At 44.0% G+C, this 19828-nt stretch overlaps 1 protein-coding gene across 1 annotated transcript in view; it reads left to right on the top strand.

The window, feature by feature from the left end:
• STRC (stereocilin) overlaps positions 1 to 19828 on the top strand; it is a 378265-nt gene that overhangs the window by 203332 nt on the left and 155105 nt on the right. The window contains exons 15-18 of the mRNA XM_085646154.1: positions 7197 to 7255; positions 8052 to 8175; positions 9076 to 9167; positions 18608 to 18743. Coding sequence (XP_085502280.1) covers positions 7197 to 7255; positions 8052 to 8175; positions 9076 to 9167; positions 18608 to 18743 — 411 coding nt within the window. The remainder of the gene's footprint in view (positions 1 to 7196; positions 7256 to 8051; positions 8176 to 9075; positions 9168 to 18607; positions 18744 to 19828) is intronic.

The raw sequence follows: 19828 nt of genomic DNA, 5'->3' as shown, positions 1-19828 counted from the left end.
CACTGTCTCTTAAACATGAACCGTCCACAAAGAAAATCTCATCTGAAACTAGGAGCAGTTCATCGACAATGTCAGGTCTCGGTTTGGTGCATAATTCCGTTACATCGAGACAATCTTGGTCCTCACAATCTTCATGATCATCTACATTTGGAATAGGCAACAGTGTAGCAGGATTTAAAACAGAACACCTCTTCAGCGTCACATTGTCTGCAGCAAGAATGACTTGCTCATAACGAGTCAACCTATTGTTTGTGAGGTGCTGTGTTTTAGTCCTAGTCATCAACAACTCAACAGAATGTGGCACATGAACAGTAAGCGGATGACCCATCACAATGCTCTCACATCTTTCGATACTGACACCTGTTGCAGCAACGGATCTGAGACATCCGGGCAACGCAGAAGCGACTGGATCTAAAGTAGCTGAAAAATAGGCAACTGGTCTACGGACACCTCCGTGACTCTGAGTCAACACTGCTAATGCGCAACCTTCCTTTTCACAACAGAATAAGGCGAATGCCTTGTTATAATCTGGCATTCCCAAAGCTGGCGCGCTGCACAAAGCTTCTCTCAGCCTCAAAAATGACCTTAAGCAGTCATCATCCCATGGTACCGGATCACTCACATCCTTACGCATCAGCAGCTGTAAAGGCTTCGCTTCAAAGGAAAAGTTTGGGATCCACTGGCGGCAATAGCCCACCATTCCCAGAAACATTCTGACTTCCCTCTGAGTCGAGGGAACCGGCATTCTCAAAATCGCATCAATACGATCTGGAGACACCTTTCTCTTGCCTTTCTCAATTCGGTGCCCCAAATACTGTACCTCGCTCAAACAGTATTGCAGGTTGTTTGGAGACACCTTGTGACCATTCTCTCCCAGGTAATTCAACAGAGCAACGGTATCAATTCTGCAGGCGTCTTCCGTCTCCGACGCAACAAGCAGATCATCAATGTATTGCACTAAAACAGAGTTTTGTGGCAACACAAGACCTTCAAGATTTTTCTTCAAGATCTGATTAAAAATAGATGGGCTCTCTGTATACCCCTGTGGGATACGACACCACGTTAACACACGATTTTCCAGCCGAAATGCAAAAAGAAATCGGCTTTCCTTATGTAGAGGAATCGAAAAAAAAGCTTGACACAAGTCAATCACTGTGAACCATTCAGCTTCACATGGGATCTGAAATAGGATCACAGATGGATTCGGTACCACTGGACAACATGGAACAACTATTTCGTTTATTTTTCGCAAATCCTGCACAATCCTAAACTTCCCACTTGGTTTCTGTAGTCCCATGATAGGCGAATTACATGGGCTACCCATAATCTCCATTAGTATTCCCTGCTTGATCAATCACAGGTTTAATCCCTGTAATAGTTTCAGGAGATAACTTATACTGGGGTGTCCTCGGAAACTGTACGTTTGGTTTAATCTGGATTTTCACTGGGTCTACTCCCTTGACTAAACCAATCTCCTCACCACTAAGGTCCCATATGTCAATAGACACTGAGTCCCTCAGATTGAGTGGAAGCTCCTCCACCGTCAATGCTGGGTACATTTCCACACACACACGCTGATTTGCAACCTTAAAGGTCGCGTCATCGTCTCTCGTCTGTACCTCCACTCCTTTCGGGGTACAGTAGATCGTGCAGTTGAGCTTGCACAATAGGTCTCTCCCTAACAGGCAAACCGGACTAGAATCGCACACCACAAACTGGTGTCGATCACTGAAATTTCCTATCCTGATTGGAATTGGCTCCGTCAGTGGACTAATCAGTTTCTTATTTGCCACACCAACAACCTGGATACTTTGTCCAGAAAGAGCTAGACCTGGAACCACTGCCGATCTTATAGTCGATCTGGTAGCCCCCGTATCAACCAAAAAGGTTGTAGGGTGACCGTCAAGGTCTGCTTCCACAAAGGGTCCTTTCTGATCTACTTCTAGGATGGCTCTAAGCATGCAATCCTTATCTCTCTTTGAACATGATCGTGCCAACAGGCTTGTATTATTTTCCTCACTCACTTCAAACATTGGCATTTGCAAATAGGTTCGAGCTCCCTGCTGTACATTCTGTATTCTGCGTGGCTGGGGAACCTGCACCTGCGGAACACCAATTCCCCCTTTTATCGTTTTAGGTCTAGTCACTGTCGGTACCGCCTCCGCCCCAGGGACCTGAACTACTTCTCCTTCCGGCTGTCTCTGATTCCATGGGTTCAGGGGACACTCGCGTCTCCAGTGTCCAACTTGGTGACACTGATGACATGCTGTAGTCTTTTTCAATGTCGCCACATCCATACCTGTTCTAGAGTCTATTGGTCTTGGCCTTCCCTGCCCCTGAACATTCTGATTTCCCGCCTGATAATTTCCCTGTCTCCTTACCAACGCTCCCCCATTAGGCTGTCCCTGAGCGGTTTGCATCTGAACAAGCATCAAGTTATCTTTCAACTTCCTGTGCTTGGATTCAATCTCATCTGTGCAATATCGGGCGTACCGTAAAATCTCATCAACAGGCTTGTTCTGCCAACAAATCAAATGCTGCTGTATCATGAGACTAACCTCTGGCCTCAATCCCAACACAAACTTTGAAACAAACTGTCCCATATCTTTCGTGTCCAACGCATCTAGGCCACTGTACTGCTTAAAAGCCTGCAAGAGTCTCTCATAGAATTCATGTACCGTCTCCTTAGGTTCCTGCACTGTCCTGTCTATCTTCACCCAATCGATGTCTTGTGGTGAGACCTTCGACTTCAACCAAGTAATCACTTGCTCGTACTTCCTCATCACTAGCGGTGACGGACCATTCGTGATCGCGTTCCTATCAGGCTCGTAAGTCGGCCACTCAACGGCAATCTTGCATGCTGCCCACAAATCTCCTGGAACCACAATATCAAATAAGGTATTCAGATCGATCCACAATACCTTCGAGATCTTAACAAAGCGGTCAACCTGCTTATACCACTCTGCGGGCTTCTCCCTAAGCCGGGGAAAATCATTGGTAAACACCACCAAATCACCCCTGCTCCAGGGTACATGCACGTATCCTCCATTCTGCACTTCCCTTAAAGGGAAATTCCTTATCTCCAACACCCCTCCACCCGGAGGTGGGGTCTCTCCTATCGTTCTCCTAGAGCTTTTCTTCTTGGACCATTTTTCTTCCCATTGATCAAGCATCATCCATGCACGCATGGCTGTGATCAGATCTCTGATGTGGGTCCTCAGTCCGGTAACCCTTTTCTCCTCCAGTTCCTGGTCACTGTACTGCAACCTATGACTTCCTTGCAATGTTTTAGTCTTGGACAGATCCACCTCATATCGCTTAGCCAATTCTGACAATTTCTCATGTGCAACTCGTGCCTTCCGAGTCACATCCTTCGCTACGAAGAGTAATTGTTAATACTCTCTCAAGGGGTAAGTTTCCACCTATTATCTCATCCACTTCCGCCTTTAACCTCACTACATCTATCATCCCCCCTTTCAGGGCTCCTCTCAGCACTTCTCGGCAGACTGCCCCTTCTCTATCGCTGTCCTCACATTCTTGCTCCTGCGACCTACTCTCTTCTGGTATACCCATTGGAGCAGACCGATTCATGAAAATAACCCGCTCTCTCTCTGCTGTCATCACTCTTGGGCTTTGGTTTCTCACTGGTGGTACCCATGATCGTAAATCTGATATCGACTCCATCAGAGACCTTGGCCTCTCTGGTCTCTGTCCTCCTTGTCCCCTAGATGAGTCTGACATGGCTGGCAATGGTGTACTCCATTCTATAGGGTTCGGAGTCCGGGCCATTCCATCCACTAGGCCACTTCCTGCGACCTCTCTCCTTACCCCCTGGGCTGTCTGCTCTGGGTTCGCAACCTCCTCTCAATCTGGGTGGTAAATCGAAACAATAGGTCCAATAGTGACCGGTACCTTTAGAGCATCCGGTAACCTCACATCTCTCTCGACCTTTACGCTAGCCACAGACTGGCTCCGTGTACTCTCTGTTCCCATCGAGATCCTTCCTTCTACTCTCGTCTCTGGTTGGATTGTTACTCCTCTAGTCTCTTCTATCTGAACCAACGTCTCTTCTGGGACCTCTGGGTTATACGGAGGTGGTCTCTCTGATAACAACCTCTCCAATAGGCTATCATCAGTATCACTATCATCCTCATCATCTGACTTTATGTTCTTTATCCCCTCCGAAGTGATCAATAAGGGATACAGTCTATCTCCCTCTATTGCCTGTGCTCTCCATCTTTTCTCTTCTGCATCCCATCTGGCATTCTGGAACGCCTTAATCGACTTTTTCACTCTTTCCTAGTTTTTGTCTCTTTTCCTATCATGCGCTGCTCTAATCCACGCATGTAGCGCTTCAAATTGTGTTGGTCTGGGCAAAGGTCGTAAGGACGCCATCACAGACTTCAACTGGTACAACACTTCTAATCTAAATGAACCATATCTCGGGAAAGCTAATTCTCCTTCATTTTGAGTCATTTTATGCCAATTCTCAAGCCAAATTATCGTATGCAATCCCACATTCCTTGCCATGTAATATGCTGGAGTATCCTCAGGAGAAGCTTCTTCTCCTCCTCGAGAAACTACATGTTTGTCACCTCTACACAGTTCTCGAAAAACCTTAAAACACTTCATGATTGACAAAATTCGATCCCACACTCTGTTTACCTCTTGATGTCGAACCCTCCAATAACAGCGCGACTAACACCAACCAGCCTATCACAGCGCGACACTCTCTGACGTCACCTTCCTTCATTCGCAGCAGTTCCCTTTACTTAAGCTTACGTCTCACGCCTGCATTCGTCCCATTCATACACTGAAATAACCGTTTGTCCCAAACAAGTTACTTCTCTGGCTGTCCGTCCACAGCCTCTGACTCTTCGTCCACAGTCTCTCGAAATTGTTGACCTCGGTTGGCAACTGTCTGTCCTCGTCCGGGCAGACAGTGCACCTCTGATAGGTTACAAATACCCAAATACACACACAGCAACCCACGACCAGCGTCGAGCTGTCATGCCCTCACACATTCGCTCCCCCTATCTCGGTCCAGGTGATCGATGGTACCTCACGATCTCCTTTGGGTGGTCAACAAAATCTACCACGGGTGTCTTCCACACCACAATTCCCGGGCTGCGCGCGCTCACAGCCTGATCTCACAATCACTCAACATTCACTCCAACTCCGCAAGACATCACACAACGAATCAACACCGCAATCTACAACATCTCATCCTATTCATACTCACTCCACGAACTGCTGCTTCCTGCCGCACTGCTACTCGCCGTCAATGTTCATCATCCGCCGTAGTCTGCTGCTCACCGTCTGATGATTCACCATCACTTATCATCTATGGGTCTCAAGGATCACTTATCCTATTCTAATCATCCCTCGCTATCGGAAGTAACCATCCGACTCTGCTACCAACTGCTGGGGCCCAATTTTCTTGTTTTCCATTTATCTCCAAGAACCCACTCTGGTCGATTGAACCTTTTTACTTGCCCAATAGCGTGGAGGGAGCAAACACAATTATCAGAGAATATTTTCCGCAATTTGACATAATTAAGGACTCGAAACTCAATCTCTATTGCTCTCGGGATTTTACTATCAACATAAACATCTGCAGATATAGGCACCTTAGCACAAGGCACAACAGGTAAATAGGCACTAACACAAATGCTACTCTACGAAGAATCCGCATTCGACTAAATATAAACAAAAGTACAACTTCTAAAAGCATGAGGTAGATAACTACCAAGCCAATGTCAATATTAGGAATCATTAAACAAAAGCATCTCTGTCCCTACTCTATGCTAGATGACATCCCTGCTTAACATTCCCTTAAGACCCAAGAAATCGTGAAAAGGTGTCAGAAGTGAAACTTCCTAAGAAGTCTTCACTTAGAGAGAGCTTGATCTAAAGTGCTCCTTCTAGCTCCTCGCCCACCTCTTCTCTTTCTCAACCCACGGGGCGCTGTCCCTAATACAATGTCCCAAATCATAGAACACGCCCTCCGGGACACCTCCTCGACCAGGTCTTCTTCCAGTAATTTTCCATCCAGAGCTGTCCATCCTCCATCGTCCATCAGCTTGGCCTTGGGTCCCAGACACCGTCCGCACTAAGAGTTGCGATTGGCACATTCCAAAGTACTCCCATGTCTGGCTTCCCCCATAATTCAACTCTTAGACAAAGACCTTTTCTACTAACGAACCAACTGTCCTTGCACCTGCGGTGAGATCATGGGATGGAGAAATACTTCGCATCTTTTAACTTTACAATTTACTGCAGCCCAAAACCTCTACCAGAATAAATCATTGCGGCCTACCGCATTCAGCTAACATAAGAAATAACAGGCCTTTCTTCTCAACGATATATGTGCATTCGGGCGTCTACTCGGTTGAACATGCTATTAAATCACATTCTAAGCATTAGTGCTTTTACTTTCATATACATGAATAAGCGACCTACATGAGTAATTTTAATCATGTCACACGTTTAACCTAATACATTGCATTGAACGGAAACTAATCGTCATGCATTTTACTGAATACATTCACAATATGTGTTCACATCTCTAACACTTCTATGTTGCGATATAGCTAATACATTTCTTAATACATTTCGCACGACACATCTAAATATACATTGATTATATGCGGGTGCCAACTAACGGTGAATATGATGCACCCCTACAAATTTCAAAACCTTTAGGCGCTACATCACTTGCCTCATAAATCTCACAATTTTCTATGCAAATTGATGGGTATTTGTTAGAGTCTGACAGGTCGGTGGACGGTGGTACATCACTTACGAATACGGATAAGTGCCTGACTTAAGGCCGAACAGCTTAAATAAATACATGTAGACCAAGATTTCTTCTATAGCTGGAGGTAAAATACGTTTGAAAATAGCTTATATGAATAGACGTTTGGAATGAATACCCCTTGCCCCAGTCGAATAAAAGTCTAAAATACTTGTTGCACTCCTAGTTTAACTGTTGACTGCTAATGAGCAAGAAGCCAGAGGGGTGGAGCGGGCATCCGTTCTTGGAGGCCGTGTTCAAGGGCAGGTGCACGACTGACTATATTCTTATTTCAGTTATGGTTCCCTGAACACCGAGCTTCTGCAGCGCTAGCTTTGCAAAAGGACAATGGAACAGAAATGTTTAATTTCATATTGTTCTTTCTTTACCCTGTAAACAGACTCAGTTTCTTTGGCAGAAGCTTCAAGACACCACGAACACAACTAGAGACTCAATCCAGTGAGTTTGAACCTCTTTGGATTTCCTTGGTTTGATATGGAAATGTACTCAAGTTGTGCTTATTCATCGAAAATAAATAAAATGTGCCTGTCGTACACAATATATGTCTTTTGGGTTGCAAATTATAAAACTGACAGGAGAACTGTCTTTCTAACGCGGACTCGTTATTTCTGGTCAGTGCTGGACTGGTCTTTCGGGGGCATTCTGGCTCTGCCACGGTGGCCCGTTGGAAGGGCCAGTGTGTGGGCTGGTTCTTTGGCCCCGCTCCTTTAACGGCCCAAGAGGCCAGAACGGTTCCTACAAATTGCCCTTTTCAGCGCCAGACTGCCTGAAAGGCCAGTCCAACACGATGCCTGTTATGTTGTATCTGTTATTGTTGTAAACGAGTCTATTGGTCAGCTATAGTAAAACATATCTTCACATAGATAAAATAGACACTTCTAGTTGTCAAAACTGCGCTGGATAGTGCAGTACTTACAGTGGCCATTTCTACAATTTTTCTGCATCACTCTTATTGTCTCAGTACACGCATAATGTATGGTCCCATGCTATGTCTTTATACATTTCATACCATCTTTTGTAGATCGTCTATGTCGCAATTGTTTTTTTAAAAGGGGTTGCTGACCTCCACTTTAGATAATGGCCTACTTAGAAGGAATAATTGTTTTCTGTACTGTACATAATACAATTTTATCTGCTGCTTCTTGTTTCGTCACTTGATGTAAGTATCCGCATTTGAACCCTGTGCAAAGAGGCACGCTCATTTAGACTGAAAATAGATTGTCTTTTTGAGCAGGGAACTGGGAACCCTTGCAGGAGGAATAGACTGCGGCACTCTAAGGAAGTGGAGTTCACGCGCTGAATTTCTGGAAGTTGTCAAACATATGTATGGGATCCCAACAGGACTTAACAGAAACACGGTAATGATTTGAGCGTCTTTCTGCGTATACCAGGAGCTGCCCTGCCATGCGTGTATCTAGGTCTTGCCCCCTCTGGTGGAAGTCAGGCAGAATGCTGTAGCTTAGTCAGCGATGACCTCTGCATTATACCCAGGGTTTTCAAATTCAGTTTACCTGCATCTTAAAGCACACCTGTGTGACTGAGCTGGTTACAAATGCACCCGAGTCCATTTCTGCGTTCAGTAGACAATGTTGAACTGCACATTCATGTGAGGCTGAAAGGTATGGATGGTAGATGTATGAAATCAGCGAGTCAGACTCAGGGAACAGTAGTCGCAGTGAAGATAGCATTTGGAAGTTTACCAACCTGATTAAGTAAACCAAAGAGAAGGCGCGTGTAGAGAGGGGCTACAACAAGCAAACAACAATGCAGTAAAAAATAAACATTTACGGCTTTCAAGTAAAAGGAAACAAATAGCTAATAAAAAGCAAAAATGAGTAATAATGAGAACAAATTGCCATTGGAATGCCAAATATCCCTTAATTATTTTGACTACAAAGGATTAAATATAAAGCAATGTTATTCAAAACAAAAAAGAAAGACTGTTTGTATAAAAGAATACCCTAACCCTTTACCTCGAAGGTGAAAGGATGGATGGAAAGAGTCAGTATCCAAGAACATAGTCCAAGCAACAGCAGCTGCTAAGGGAGTGCGCGCCAAGAATAGGAGTTAAGGAACTTCAGCCCCAGGGTCCTGACCAGGGTCAGATGGGCAGAGTCAGTGTGAATTACCTTGATGCGTTCTGCTTCTCAGCGATACGGCATATGTTCCAATTAGTTCTCTTTCATGAATATTAAATATTCCACTTAGAATGTATTGAGTTATAAGAGTTCACCAATATGGCGTTTTGTGATTTTTAGAGGAGATGTATCCTTGACGAAATCCAGAGGCGGTCTTGGCTATCCAAAGAGGCTCTGACGCGGCTTGGACCAGAATTTATCATGGACCTACCGTGCGTATCTATCAACATTTTTCAAATCCTTTTACTGAATGCAGACTTTGTGAATGCTTGTTACCTGTGGTGAATATTTTATTACATGTATTCTACTCAACGCTTTTTTAAAACGTAGTCCGTAAAAGGCAGGTTTTTTGTGGACACTCGAGTTGCATGAATTCGTTTTCTGGGACTGTGAAAGAAGCAGACTCTGAGCAACAACAAAAAACAACAACTATGAAACCTCCCAGAGATCGCAAGTGAATCACAGTGAGTCAGCAAGGTACACGACAACTCACTCTGAAGAATGAATTAGAAATTATAGGGCGGAATAAGGGTAGAGAGAGCTGTTGGCACAGGTGAGACAAATATCATATGAGGACAATTTAGCCCAGCTAGCAGAGGTGATCATAGAGGCCAAATGTAATCGTTGCAATGCTTTCAATACCGTACTAACATAGCAATCGTTGCGTCATCCAGAGACGCTCTAAAATGAGGTATGTTCCCATTCAAATGCATGATACTTGCTTTTTAAAAGCTGGACTGGCTCCCTCTTAATAGTGTTTTTCAACACTTTAAGAGATGTCAGGCTTTACATGGCAAGGATCCTGAGGCTTTACATGGCAAGGATCCTGATTCATTTTACTTGAGAAAAAGAATCTGGTTTTACATGCTGTTAAAGCACTCTTGTTCTTCAGACAAATACAAATTAATTATCCCAGTGACTAAGTGGTTTTAAGGACAGTAGAGATGAGTGTTATCTATAATGCCAAGGGTAGATTGAATAATCTGCCCACAGAGGCTAGTAAGAGTGAACTTTTCGTAGCCTTTAGAAACAGCTTTACAACCATTATTGTCAAGTTGAGGTTGCTGCACCCTCTCGCTTTCCCTTTGGTGCCAACTTAAAATACTCAGGTTGCTTCTCTTTAAACTGTAGCTCCCTCCCAAAAAATCAGTGTCACTTATTTAATTTTCTCTGTGATATGGACCCCGACACAATCTTCTTAACTGAAACATGCCTCCATGAGGGTTCTTCACCTGATATAATTTCTGCCCTCCCTGCCAACTTTGCACTCTGGGCTTAAATAGACCACACAGAATAGGTGGAGGCATTGCCATTATCTATAAAAAAGGACTACAAATGTAATAATAAAGACCTTCAAATCCCTAACTGCGAGGCTCTTCACTTCTCGTTGTCTCACCCAAATTCACACTTTCTGGGGCCCTTATATACCGTCCTCCAGGACCGCCTACTAATTGGTGCGCAGTCTTACCAGATTATTTGACACCACATATCCTACAGGCAGCTAATTTTACTTTGCTTGGAGACATTAATTTGCACCTTGAGGACCCCAAAAATAAACTATCCTTAACCCTCATAGAAGATTTGGGATCACTTAATCACTCTCTTCAAATTTCGGCAGCCAACCACATAGTGGGCCATCTATTGGACCTCATCTTCTCCAACCTCTCTTCCCTCTCCGTTGACCCCCCCCACTCCAACTTTGTTGGACTGATCATTACGCAGTACCTTTCAATATCACAGTCCCTTTTTCCTCTTTATCTCAGTCATTACGACAAACTACTAACAGGCAAATTGGGCTAAACTGGACATGTTGGAACTAAACAAACGTCTTTTACATACCATCCCTGCTCTGGTTCGCACAACGGATAAAGATCAAATCGCGATACATCACTGGCTTGAAATGGCCACTAACTCAATTCTGCCTGGATCATCTAAAACACAAGGCAGAATGCGTCCCCCCGGCACCCTGGTTTAATAATAATCTTTGCTCAGAAAAAAAGGGCTGTAAATCCCTTGAAAGGGTTTGGAGAAAGCATTATGCTCCCATAGCCAAGGTTGAATATGTAGCGGCTTTAGAAAAATACCATGCCTCTTGCAAATCTGCATGGGCAGGCTACTACACAGAATTGATTACCAACGCTCAAAACTGTCAAACAATTCTGTTTGAAGTAGTAAATGATCTGTCCGCAGCGAGGACATTCACGCTACCCCCTCCCTTTCTCACAACAGTGTGACGAACTTGCGTCTTTTTTTCTAAATAAAGTTTAGCTAATTCTTCGGCAACTAGAAGCTGATGCTTCTATGTTAGTGACTCCGCCTATTGCTGACACCCAACCACTCGGGCCACTGGTCCCGCATCCAGTGGATGGTCAGCCCACAACCAAGTCAGGCAAGCCCTTAAAATCGATGCATGGCCCCTTTTGGATCATGCACTATGGCAAACCTCACTGGCTACCATCAAGTCTGGCTCTCCGCTTGATCCCCTCTCACCACAAAAACTCATATTGTTAGAGGAGGCTGCCCTTACAGTATCTGGATCTTCTTAATTCCTCCTTGATCACGGGTATGGTACCTCAGAATTGGAAGCATGCTTTGGGACTCCCTCTGCTCAAGAAGAATGACCTTGACCACCAGAGTTGGTCAACTTTTAGGCCAATCTTTCTACTCTCGATTTTCTCCAAAATTCTGGAAAAACATGTTAACATCCACCCCTCTTCTGTTGTTACTGCTCACAACCTGCTGCACCCATCCCAGTCTGGGTTTAAGGCATGCCATAGCACCGAATCCGTCCTACTTGGAGCCACAGAAGTCCTGAGGCAAGAACTCGACTCTGGTGGGACAGCCGCCATTTTTCTCCTGGATTTAAGTGCGGCTTTCAATACGGTCTCACACTCCATTCTTCTGGACAGATTGGAGGCTTTAGGTATTGCTGGCACTGCTTAGAAATGGCTATCTTCTTTTCTGAAAAACCAAACATTTTAGGTCTTATCAGCAAACAACACCTCTAGACCTTAACACTGACCTTGGGAGTTCCTCCGGGATCTATACTGAGCCCTCTGCTTTTTAACATTTACCTTCACCCTTTGATGGAAGTGATTGAAGAGTCTAGTCTCACTGTATTTTCATATGTGGATGACTCTCAGATTATTTTCTCACTATCTGATACTTAAAATAAAGATCTCTCCACCCTTAGGCAAGGCCTGCTCAACGTCGCCCTAGGGATTAACAAAAATGCCCTTAAATTCAATGACAATAAACCCGAAGTCCTGATCCTGGGTAATAATCCTGAACTTTGGTGACTTAACCACTGGCCCGCCTTATTGGGGCCCCTACCCATGTCGGTTGATAAGGTTTAGAATCTCGGTTTTATCATTGATAAGAATCTCTCCCTGAAACCGCAGATCTCCAAGCTCACAGCCTCCTTCTTTTTCGTTTTGAAATGGCTCAAGAAAATCCTTTGGCTGATTCCTCTAAGTTCCCAGAGAACAGTGATGCAGGCCTTGGTAACGTCCAGACTGGACTATGGAAATGTACTGTATCTGGGCGCCGATAAAGCCTTCATTCATCGCTTGCAGATTTTCCAGAACACGGCCACCCGCCCTCTTTTCCTGTTGCCGAGACATGCTTCCGTCTCTCTCCTGCTCCATAAATTGTACAGGCTGAAGGTTGACAAACGGATTACATTTAAGGCCTTATGCTACATTTTTCGAGCTAGATACGGTCTCGCCCCTTCCTATATCCAAGATCTGGTGTCCCCGTATGTCCCTTCCCGATCACTGTGATCAGCCAATCTCGCACTGCTCACCACGCCTAGATTTCGCAGAGCTCGTATTAAGGGGCGCTCTTTCTCTGTTTTAGCACCAAAACTCTGGAACTCTCTTTTGGTAGCTCTTAGGAACTGTGACTCGTTGCTTACCTTTCGTAAGAACATATAAAACATGCTCTTTAACTGCCCTGACTTAGTCAGCCACCTGGTAGTATTGCTGTGCCTCTTGCGACTGTCTGCCTCTAGCGCCGGGAGACCCTATTGGGTAGCTGCACACTCTACAGTCTCTTGAATAAATAAAATACTAATACCAATTATCTTGCTGCACCTGGTTTCAGGGATCAAGAAGGCAGCAGTGGGAAAGTAGTCAGGATTCTAAGAACCCTGTTCACTTTCTATAATTTCCACTTTTTGCCATTCGCCTAGGAAGCTCGTGAAGGACTATGGGTGTAACAAAGGCTGAAGCCTGTGATCTCAGGGGATTAAGCCTGTGATCTTAAGGGGAATGAAATAGTGCTTGATGGCATTTCTGTTACTATGTATTCACATGTAATATAATCCCCTCTGAAGCTCGCTTACAGGTCTAGCCAACCATTTTCCTAATGTGCCTCTATCTACAAGGGAAAGGATGACAACATGTAAACATCTCATTAGAGGAAGTCAGCATAAAATAAATGCAAATCCCCGCACACAGTATGTGGCATGTGTCTTTATCAGGTCTGCTCCTGTATTGAGGTATCTCCCTCCAGTTGGGAAATTACATGTCACTATGAAAACAGGGTAAAAATATGGTTGTGGAGGAAGAAACAAATATAATGTCATCCTAGGGACTCCCTGAACTAGTGGTTGACTGGTGACCACTTGTTCTATGATAAAAGGATGGACCTGTTATCAGCCCTAGTTGGTGTGTCACCATCATATATGAGACCTACCATTTGAATAAAATAGCTTACAGGGACCCATCCATTTCAACATTAAAAGCAAATGGAAAATTGGTGCGTCACTTCAGATATATGAAGTTACGTGAAAATGTTTCTGTTAGTATTAACGCCCACGAAGGGCCAGGCACATTCATTAGGACTCTGTCAGGTCCAGAAAAAACACATTGCATGCTTGTTGGGTAATAGACATAGAAGACAACTAATCAATTAGAAAGAGCACCTGAGTATTTTTTTGTAATTCATTGGTTTCACAAGGTGCTTTTTCCTGTCGAGAAAAATGACAAAATAGTAGTATGTCAAAACGTCTGTACTTGATATGAGTATGTTGTTGGAACACTCATTGTGGCCTTGTAAACATTGTTTCAGTTCTAGTGATTCTTGTAAAATTACTTGGAGTTCACAGTCCTTTTTACTCCCTCAGATGAGCCAAATGGAGCAAATAATTATCCCTCAGTTCAGAGTACCACCCCTTATTAGTGGTATCATTCAAAATGTCATTCAGTATCTACATAGGCACTGATTGGGCTCTGTTACTACCTTTCTGCTTCGCCCTTTGAGCTCCCGGGTCGCCTACTGGGACTTCTCGCTATCATGGGGGAGAGAATTTGAGTGTGAAAGTATTATGAATGGCTTGCATGTAGTGGCAGTGCTTCATGTCATACATTAATATATTTGTATATTTTGTAACTCTATATCATACTATAGTGCAGAGCATGCCTTCCCAGAATAGGGCCGCTCCTTTCTTGCAGTCTCTTCACTCTGCTACTGGGTCTCCAGAGGAGGCTGAGCAGGCCATCCAGGATGTGGATAAATGCTCTGGATCGGCACCATGGCACCAAGAAAGTTTAAATGCCCATGATGATTCCTGAGTCATCAAGCCTGGACTCAAATGTAGGGAAGAACTAAGACCTTTGGTATAATGCAGTCACTTCCCAAGAGGGCTAAATACAATACCATCTAATGAACGTGGCCTGGCAGTCCTTTATGAAGATTAAGATTAATTGAAAATGTCTAAGCAACTTTTTGAATCATCATCAGTGCCTAAGTCGTACAGATATTTGACTATGTTGCGCCAACAATTTACTCCTCACAGGGAAATAGCTCTATAGTTGAGCCCAGAGGTGGTTTCTTCTACCTCAGTATTGAAGTTGTCTTATTTGGTATGAGCAAACACAATATGATGATGGACAGAGTGCTGAAACTTTGCAGGCACTCACCCCAATCACTGATCTCCGTTGAGTCCATCGTCGTTCTTCTGCTCACTATGCCACCCCAGTTTGGACCCAGCCATATGCAAATCAGCCATGACCCTGCATCTCCAGACCTAACTGCCAGACCAAGTCCTCTTTGGACCCAAAACAAGCAACCTGGTACCGGTTTTGGGGTATCACCCCTCATTAGCCAGGCACCCATGAGAAGCAGGGTCAAGACTGATTTGCATATGGCTCGGTCCAAACTTGGGTGGCATAGTGAGCAAAATAAAGATAGATTAAACCCAGATTTATTGACTAGGCATGAGTGGTTGAAAAGTTTCAGCACACCTTCCATCATCTTACTGTGATTGCTATGTTTGCCCTAGGAGGCCAAGGGTATGCACAGACGTGGGTCCCTTGCTCGCTTTGCGACTGGATTCAAGTTAGCCTGGCTGATACTCCATAACCGGTACCAGGATCCTTGTTTCCCGTCCAGGGAGAACCTGGCCTGGTGGGTCAGACAGGCTTGTGAGGAGCAGGGTCAAGGCCGATTTGCATATGGCTGAATCCAAACTGTTTTGACATAATGAGCAAAATAATCATGGATTAAACCCAGATCTCTTGACTGGGGGTGAGTGGTTGAAAAGTACCTTTTGATGATAGCAGTCAATCCCAACAGCAAGATTCAGTTATTTATCTTAATGTGTTATCTACTGTTCAAGAATGCCACTTATGTTTTCCTTGTGGTGTCAGTAAAATTAAGGCATGTGTATGTTCGTTGTTAAGACAAGAGAGGAACTTAACTGTAGACCTCTTGTCACCATTGCAGATCACAAAATACCATTGATTTTTGAAACACCAGATAATAATTTTACCCTGGAGCTATTTTTTGATGTTAGATTGCTGATGGTAAAAATTGTCTTAGTTTATGAATGGACATGAAGGTTCACCAAATGTTCAGCAAAGGAAGCCCAAATAGAAGTGCTGCCAATTTGTAGGTATATCTTGTTTTAAAAGTCCTTATCCAGGCTAATTCTTCACATTTCATGACAAAAGAGATGGGTGTCAAGGTCAAGAAAGCCATTTCTGTCTGGAGGGACAGTCTGTCCACATAGGGCAATTTTGCACTACCACTGTCAGATTCTGATGTAAAGGGCCTCCACATCAAGGCTCATCAAGCATTGACTGTTGAGGTTTAATGGAAGAACCTTAAAGACACATAAGAAATTGGGATTCTGGTTGAGGAGAGTGAAACCCTACTCTAGAAGCAAACATAATACTCGTTTAGGTTGTAGTCACAAGCAATCCCTAAATTAACCTGTGCTCAACCCTCTGTTAGCTTGGCACAGAGCAGTCAGGCTTAACGAAGAGACAATGTGTAAAGTATTTCTGCAGCACTTCAAACAGTTATAAAGTGAAATACCACACAAGAAAAATCCAAATCCAATTTACCAAAATAGAGTTGAATTTACTAAATAATTTAAGGTCAAAATGACAAAAAACGAACCAGTAGAAATGGAGATATGCAATTTAAAAATTTTAAGTGAAAATAGCACCAAAATCCCAAGGCGCCAACTGTAGTTATCTGGTCACATAAGATCTGGACAAAGACACAAGTTCAGGTCGACGCGATTGAGCACAGGCCGGCCAGAGGGACCAAGTTAGGACCGGTGAACAAGAGTTCCTTAATTCCTAGTAGTGGAGCACTGCGAGGTCTGCGTCGAGGATGCGTCACACATCTGAGGCGATGTGTGGTCTTGGTGGGGAGATGCATCGCACATCGTCGGTTACAGGTGGTTCTGAGGATGCTGTTGATGAGGGGCTTGCAATGAAATGACCTGCATCACGCAGCGGCGATTCCAAGGAAGCTGCTGGACTTGCAATGGGCTGTCTTGCGTCATTGTCAAGGATGCTATCAATGAGAGGCTTGGGATGCAAAGATCTTGGTCTGGGATTTGTCACACACGGTGGATCCGATGCGGAGTTTGATGTGGCGATGCGCAGCAGCGCCGTTACTGAGTTTCTGGAAGGCAATGCATCGGTTTCTGCTGGCACCACAGTTGAGCTGGCAGATCACCTTCAGGCCCACTTCCAAGAGTCCAGGACTGGGATGGCACCTGTTGGGAAAGCAGGACTCACAGCTGGCAGAGCCAGATGCTGGGTTCAAGAGGGAGTAAGCCTGTTTTGTTCCTGAGGCTTCTGATCAGAATGCCAGACAAGTGGCCCTAGAAGTCACTCTGGTAGTCCTGGGTTTAAGATACACGTTCAGTCCTTCTCATTCAGGTAGGAGAGCAGCAGTCCTTCGTGCAGCAACATTGCCCAGCAGTCCGTCTTCGGAGCCTTCCACAGGTTCAGATGCCTACTGAAGGCTTACAGTCTGAGGTCGAATATTTATACCTGATGCCCACTTTGAAGTAGGAGAAGCTTCTAGAGGCTGTCACTCCACAGAGGTGCTTGGAATTTCCTACCTCCCTGCCCTGGTCCTAGATTGTCTGTGGACATAATAGATGAGTGGCAGACCCCTTTGTGAGAGTGCTCACACAGGGCCTTTGTTATCCTCCCCCTCGTAACCTCAGAGTGACCCATCGTGCCAACGACTAGCTACTCTTTATCTCACTGTCTGGGAGCAATATACAAAGACCAATTGCCAATTACACCTAGTCATGTGACCCAGGGTACAGACAGCAGATACCAAATTCTTGGTACAATAAAATGCCAACTTTCAGAAAGTAGTTGTTTCAGAATTGTGATAAAAAATCTGACTTTACCATTCAAGAGGGTTTTTAATTACAATTCTTTAGTCACCAAACTCAATCTGTCCGCCTGCTCCCAATTGAAAGTAAGCACATATTAAATGTAATAAGGTAGCCTGGTCTTATACTATGGGAGAGGTAGTCTTGCAGTAGTGAAAAATGAATTTAGGACATGTAAAACATAAGGGTACATGTCCAACATTTGAAATACTGCTCCCTGCCCTGTTGGCTGTTCAGGGCCTACCCTGGGGGTGACATATGTATTAAAAGGAAGGTTCGGGCCTGTCAACATTTTTATTTTGCCAGGACGAAATGGCAGTTTAAAACCACACCCACAGGCTGCAGTGGCAGGCCTGGGACATGTTTGCAGGGCTACCTAAGTGGGTGGCACAATAAGTGTTGCAGACCAACTTGTAACATCTAATTTACAGGCCCTGGGTAAATGTAGTACCACTTTTCTAGGGATTTGCAAGTAAATTAAATATGCCAATTGGGTGTAGGCCAATTCTACCATATTTAAAGGCGAGAGCACAAGCACTTTAGCACAGGTCAGCAGTGTTAAAATACACAGAGTACCAAGGCCAGCAAACAAAAATTCAGTAATAACAGGAGTTCTGAAGGCAAAAGGTCTGGGGGATGAACACCCTAAGGGTGACAGGTCTAATAGCACCTTTCAAATAGGAGGTAATTTCCACTACCCCTGGAATGCTATTGAATTAACTTTCAGGAGTTTGGATTCATCATCCATTGTTCTTCCTCAGCTTTTTTACATTTACATAAAATAGCATGCAAACAGAAGCACCTCAAATGGCTGTCAAACCCAGTAGAGTGTGTGTGTATGGGGGGGTATAGTTTGTGAATGAATTTTAAAATCTAGGACATGATTAATGGGTGAGGGGTATGTGCCTGGGATGGTAACTGACACCACATTGTACAGCTTATTTTTACAAATTCAAATACCATAATTATACAGTGTTTACATTTTATTCTGTATTTTAGAATGAAACTGATGAACAGATTGTCCAATGAGTCTGTGAAGATATTTTTGGAACATGTGAACAAGCATCCGACAAGCTTCCTCGGACTGCCTCTCCATAAACAGACCACACTGGCTCAAAGCGCCCTTCGTGTCTTGGTAAGAGACCACAGTTTTGTGGCAGCACTGGGACTTATTATGGCTGATTTGTCTCCAGGTTTTTGCCATTGTCATTGGAATTATAATAATAAGAGGAGACATAGTGAAGACACTTTTGCTGCATTTGGCTGTCTAGACTGATTTATGGGAGCATTTAGTGAGGGTGCTTTTAAATCTTCCATGGAACCAAACTGATCAACGGATGATGTAGACTAGTGACATATGAAGGTAGCAGGATATTTTTATACCTTGATATTCCCCTAGCTCCACGCAAAGGTAAAACATCACCTCTCTTAAAAGTAACTGCAGGTTTCTGTGAGAAATTATGAAGTTACACTTTGTTCTGTCTAACATGAAGAAAGGCTTCTCACCGTAAAAAGTGCTCATAGGGCATGAACAACAGTATCAAGTACAACATGAAAGTGAAGAAATAGGCACAATAAAATTCCCAGGATAATTTAGTTGTTTCAAAAACACTTTAATGAGCAAATTGGCAAAAAATGGAAGAAAACTTGATGCAGGAATCAGGAGTGATGTAAAAAAAAAACAAAGACAAAAATGTCTTTAAACTTAATGTACTCTATGTATAAATCTTTGGTACTGCAGTGCTTTGGGAATACCTTTCCAAAAGGCCCCTTGGAATTTAGCAGCACGTTTGTTTTTAGCACAGAAATAAAGGAAGGGTTTCTAGGGGGAACATTTCATACTGTTTCATTTCTAGAATAATATATTTTGTTCAAGACACAGTTTTACTCATTTGCAGCAAGTGCCCATGTTCTAAAAGTCACTGTCAAAAATGAATGTGGCTCATGTGCTGATATTTTAAATGTCCCCACTTCTCAGGGAGAGTTCCTTAAACACCCGGCACAGTTTCCAAGGCTAATCAGCCAATCTCTCTGCTACCACGGAAAAAAGTCCAGCTTCTATTGGGCCTGATGGTTGTTCCACACTCCGTCCATCAATCAATTGTGTGTCTTTTGCTTTCTGGCCATAAGTGCCCCAGGTATGCCCAGACGTGGGACTCGGCATTACTGTGCCCCTGGATTCAAGCTAGCCTGGCTGGCTATAATGCTATAGTACAATGT

The sequence above is a fragment of the Triturus cristatus genome, chromosome 3_1 (genome assembly GCF_964204655.1).
Source record: "Triturus cristatus chromosome 3_1, aTriCri1.1, whole genome shotgun sequence".
Classification (NCBI taxonomy): domain Eukaryota; kingdom Metazoa; phylum Chordata; class Amphibia; order Caudata; family Salamandridae; genus Triturus; species Triturus cristatus.
Note: the sequence above shows the minus strand (reverse complement) of the source record. Positions and strands in the feature narration are given on the sequence as shown.